At 36.7% G+C, this 4,802-nt stretch overlaps 1 protein-coding gene across 2 annotated transcripts; it reads left to right on the top strand.

Annotated features, from left to right (window-relative positions):
- Window positions 1–333: 333 nt before the first annotated feature.
- On the top strand, window positions 334–3,745 carry serf2 (small EDRK-rich factor 2). 2 transcript variants are annotated; one of them, XM_031732805.2, is made up of 3 exons: window positions 334–487; window positions 1,257–1,365; window positions 3,312–3,745. In XM_031732805.2, the coding sequence occupies exons 1-3, from the start codon at window positions 481–483 to the stop codon at window positions 3,376–3,378; spliced, it is 183 nt and encodes a 60-aa protein (XP_031588665.1). In that variant the 5' UTR covers window positions 334–480; the 3' UTR covers window positions 3,379–3,745. The 2 variants fall into 2 exon arrangements, with proteins under 2 accessions (XP_031588665.1, XP_031588666.1); XM_031732806.2 differs by lacking the exon at window positions 334–487 and having other exon boundaries at window positions 1,250–1,365.
- Window positions 3,746–4,802: the final 1,057 nt, after the last annotated feature.

Below are 4,802 nucleotides of genomic sequence, written 5' to 3'. Positions count from 1 at the left end.
TGTATATATTCCTTTAACAGTTTTTCCACCATTTAAATTTTAACACACCGATGTTGCAGTCCTTTGCTGCCTCTTTCCCAAACCTTTTTGAAACACGTTGGCAGCGTCATATTCACAAAGAAATAAAAAAGCGTCATAATTTGAACATTTTATATACGGTTCATTGATGGTCTTTGTATTTTCTTTTTAACATATATTATATGCAAAGTCATTGCAAAATGCTAAAACGTAAAAAAATAATAATCATTTAAAAAAGTCACCCCTTTGCAACTTCACCGTCGTGGCATGTTGACGACCAGCCTTGACGCATGCGCAGTCCCGTGTGGCTCGACGGAATGTTCTGGTTATCTTGCGGAAGTCTCGCGCATATTTGGCTCGCGACCAAACTGAAAAACAGCAACGGGAGCGTCGAGAAGGGAGTCAGCGGCCCTTTGGCTGAGCTCGTCTGGATTTTTGGGGAAAGAAGAGTCGATCACTAAAATGACTAGTGGGTACCGACATTTATTACGCTCTGAGGGATTCATGTATTTGGTCGGATGCTTGTTTTCCGTGTTTGTTATTTTTGACCAATGGTTGTCGTTGATCGACTTGGGTTCCGTCTATTTAATGTAATATACATTATCCTATTTGACAGATTCAATAGAGGATTGTCGTTTTGGGCAATAACTTAAGGACGCGATTAATTTGGCCGTTTTAGTTGGTTTATTTAAGGGCATAGACTTATGCTAACATGTGTTACATAACGTCCCGTTGTACTTGTGTTGGCTGTGGGTCGCTTGTTGTCCGGGCGTTACTCTGAGCCCTGGCCTGTATGTGTGGACGCAATACAGAAACAAAATATGGGTGTTTTGGTCTAAACGCAGCTTCCGTGTTTTTACTAGTAATATTTTTTTTTTTCAATCCTGCACATGAACTTGGAAAAACCGTGGTAGCGGCGGATTCTTTTGCTGCCCTCTGTGCTGTTGTTCTGGCTAAGAAAGTGCTCCGGAGCGCCTCTCTGCCACGTCGGCTGCTTTTGAGCGCTGCACCATCTTCATTTTTCATCGTGCAGATCATAGCATGCTCTTTTTCTGTTAACTATTCGACTTGTAGACACACAGATTTCCTTTTTAATAATAATAATAATAAAAATTCAGCTTGTGTTTTATTTATTTTTTGCTGGAAGCAACTTATGTCAAGTGTCTCATTATAAGGCGCAGCTTTTTCGTCTGATTTGTTGTTGTTGTTTTTTTTTACCCTTTTTATTGACATGACAGGAGGAAACCAGCGTGAGCTTGCACGCCAGAAAAATGCTAAAAAGCATACTGAACAGACTAAAGGCAAGAGAAATGAGGATGGGCTATCTGCAGCTGCCCGGAAACAGAGGTAAGCCTGCAGTCTGCAAGAGATTAAAGAAGTGTAGGATGCACACTAACTAAACAAACCAAAGCATAGTTTTCTAAACAGCACAAGGTGACGGAAGTGGTGCACATGTTAAAGGTAAAATGTACTAACAATTAGGAGAATTCATTAGTTTGTTTTTTAAGTATTTCATTTTATAGTTGTATTATAATTGTCCAATTAAAATGGGTACATTATTATATATTTACATAAATACGAAAATATAAATGTATATATTACATATTTTATACATCATTATAATATATATTGCAGCCTTCATTAATTCCACACCTAATTATATACTTATTATTAGGGCTGTTCGATATAACGATATATATCGGATGACGATATAAAAACGTCTATCGTTTCATTTTACGCTATCGTTTGTTTCGTGGTGTCGCAAAATAAACTGTTTACGGCAATATTTTTTCATTATTTTGATGGTCACTGTAGTGGCTATATTAATTTCCTAAAGTTCTCTCTTTCTCTTATATTTAATATAACCACACTACAGACGGACAAGCGCTTGTTTTTATGCGTTGTCGTTAGCAACAACGATGGTAAAACCACCTGGTGTCCGCTTGTTTATTTTCCACATAAACCTTTCACAATAAAGCTCAAGACCCTTTTGAGACTTTTCAAAATAAACTGAATCACGTGAAAGATGCAGAGTATTTACGGATGAGAAGCAAAAAAAGAGCCGTCAGGTGCTAAAAAATAAACCTTAGACTCAAACGATAGAACAGGCTTTTCCCTGCAGCACGCTGTGTAATAAATACTCACAAAGAAAACGGTGGCCGTTACAATCTATGTCTAAAAATGTATCGTTTCATGCATCAGTTAAAACACTCGACTCCAGGTACGCAACGCCCAGCTGGAAACACTTCACACAAGTCGAGCTGCCCGACATTCACAGAATTTACAGAATATGTTACATTTTTGTGATTTATATCGTTATCGGATGATAGATGTCTTAATATCGGGATGTGAGATTTTGGTCATATCGCACAGCCCTACTTATTATTGTACTATCATTATACTGTTCTTTATTACTTACTATATGTTTCCATTATATACCTATTTTTATGTTTTATTCAATTGATTATAAAGGCTATAATTCTATTAAGTTTTTTAATAATTCTTAGTTTAAAAAAAATAAGGGAAAACCCCCAAACAATATTGCAATATTCCTAAAATTGTCAATATAAGTGAAACATCTCATTATGAAACAAGGCTTATTATACAGTTTACTGAGCAAGTCTTTTCAGCACTATATCCACATTATGACCAGTTAACTGCTCATTGATAAGGCTTTTATTGCATAGGGGCGTTTGCTTCTTTTTTAGGTAATTAAAAAAAAAAAAAAATCGTACAGCTTGTTGATGTGATTCTAGTACACCATATTCAGGGGTCTCTGGCTCTTTCCCCGGAACTTTTGTACATGTAAGCACCGGTTCTTGTATAGTAAAGGCAATGGATCAGTGTTGTCTTACCTAACAGAAGTTATTTATCCTATATTTCTGAACCTTTATTAATAATAATAAAAAACAAAGACACAAAACCATCTTATGCTTGAGTAAATTAAACCCCACCAAAAAATCCCCAAAACAAACAAACAACAACAACAACAAAAAATGTGTGTTGCAGTACTTTAGGCAAGGAATTTGTCTTTCAAACAGTTAGACATATATTACACATAATGTGATTGTTTTTGTGTGTGTGTGTGTGTGTGTGTGTGTGTGTGTGTGTGTGTGTGTGTGTGTGTGTGTGTGTGTGTGTGTGTGTGTGTGTGTGTGTGTGTGTGTGTGTGTGTGTGTGTGTGTGTGTGTGTGTGTGTGTGTGTGTGTGTGTGTGTGTGTGCCAACATTTCAGTCATTCAGTCTCCTAATAAAGCTTGTCCTCTCTTGAAATGTCTCCCTTTTCTCCTCCAGGGATGCAGAGATAATGCAACAGAAGCAAAAAAAGGCAAATGAAGCAGGGAAAGGAAAGACCAAGTGAAGAATGAAGTCTTGAGACGAATTCAGCTCGGTGTCTCAAGAACCTGTTTAGCATTCTACCTGATATTTATAAGAAAGGATCTTTTAATTTTTGTCTAAACTCAAGAATCCAGGATCTGACTTTCCTCGCTATGGCAAATGACATTGCTTGTTGGATTTGTTGCTTTACACGATGAAATTATGTCTGAGCAAGTTAGCGGTTGTGTCACGTTGGTGCTGCATGCAGGGGAGCATCAGTGGTGTAAGGAGCAGAATAATGATGAACAATTCTCAACACAAAGCATCTGTGTAACAGTTGTGTATTTTTGTACAAAGATGTCCCCTGCTGGTTTCAAATAAAGTGTATCTTTTTTTTTGTTTGTTTCATACTTGTTTGACTTATTATCAGTATGTCAATATTAACAGTGAGTCTTTTACCGAAGGACCTTTGTAATGGTGCCACATGTAGGTGTAGACTGAGGGACAATGTGGGGTCATAAATGCAGCTACAAAAGGCCTCACTCCACATGTGTTTATAGCTGTTTATTTATATACTATAAGGGATAAAACGGGTCTTGTAAGACCGTGTCTACAAGTCTTAAAATTGTCTTAACCCAGGATTGAGCAACAAGAGCAAAAAATTAAAGATATCTGAAAACAGTCCACTATGTGTGGTCATTTATGACCATAGCAACCGTATTTACTTGAATTGTGATATTTCTAATTGTAAAAGTGTATCCTGCCATTAGTTATTCAATCTACTTCTACAACTTTTCATGGTTAGTGTAGGGTACTGGAGAGCTGTGTAAGGTCATTTGTGACATTGGAAATGTTTGGTTTTTAACATAAACCTTGATTTTGTGTGTAATTTTATATTTCACAATCAAGACCAGAGTCATAGTGAACTGAAAGTGGGTGTTTAGGGAAACAGACATTGTAGTAAACTGAAAAAATAAATACTTTAGGTCCTGAAAGAAACATACTGTTCACCCATAAAACTAAAAGGTAAACAGGAAATGTTCTCTGTGTGGTTAAACAGGGTATGTTTTTGTTACTAGGATACTGTGTGATCCAAAGTATTGTTACGTAATGTCTATTCTTAACATCTATAAACATTTCCCTGAGAAAAAACACATAAAGCTAAACTGAAACAGAACATTTTCAAGCAAAAAAACTAAATGGAAAAGGGCAAATCCACCCAGGAAACTGGAACTAAACTCAAGTGTAGGTCTGAAGTATCGTACTCCATGTCGCATAGCTTAACGCAAAATGAGTGCATTCTTATTGACTATGGTAAGACATTTCTTTCTCACTATTTTTAAAAATGATATTCATAAAATCTCTGACTCTTCTTGCGAAGTCACAAAAAGCATCAAAACAGTGCTTAGAACTGCACACAGCCTGTAAAAGTCACTGCACTACTGAGCGTTCAATATGCATTTGTTC

The sequence above is a fragment of the Oreochromis aureus genome, linkage group 1 (genome assembly GCF_013358895.1).
Source record: "Oreochromis aureus strain Israel breed Guangdong linkage group 1, ZZ_aureus, whole genome shotgun sequence".
In the NCBI taxonomy this organism is placed as follows: domain Eukaryota; kingdom Metazoa; phylum Chordata; class Actinopteri; order Cichliformes; family Cichlidae; genus Oreochromis; species Oreochromis aureus.
Note: the sequence above shows the minus strand (reverse complement) of the source record. Positions and strands in the feature narration are given on the sequence as shown.

Bases quoted from the DNA above. Each gene is read 5' to 3' on its own strand.
- serf2 (XM_031732805.2), top strand. The intron at 1,366-3,311 runs GTAAGCCTGCAG...TTTCTCCTCCAG, and splicing joins GCAGCTGCCCGGAAACAGAG to GGATGCAGAGATAATGCAAC.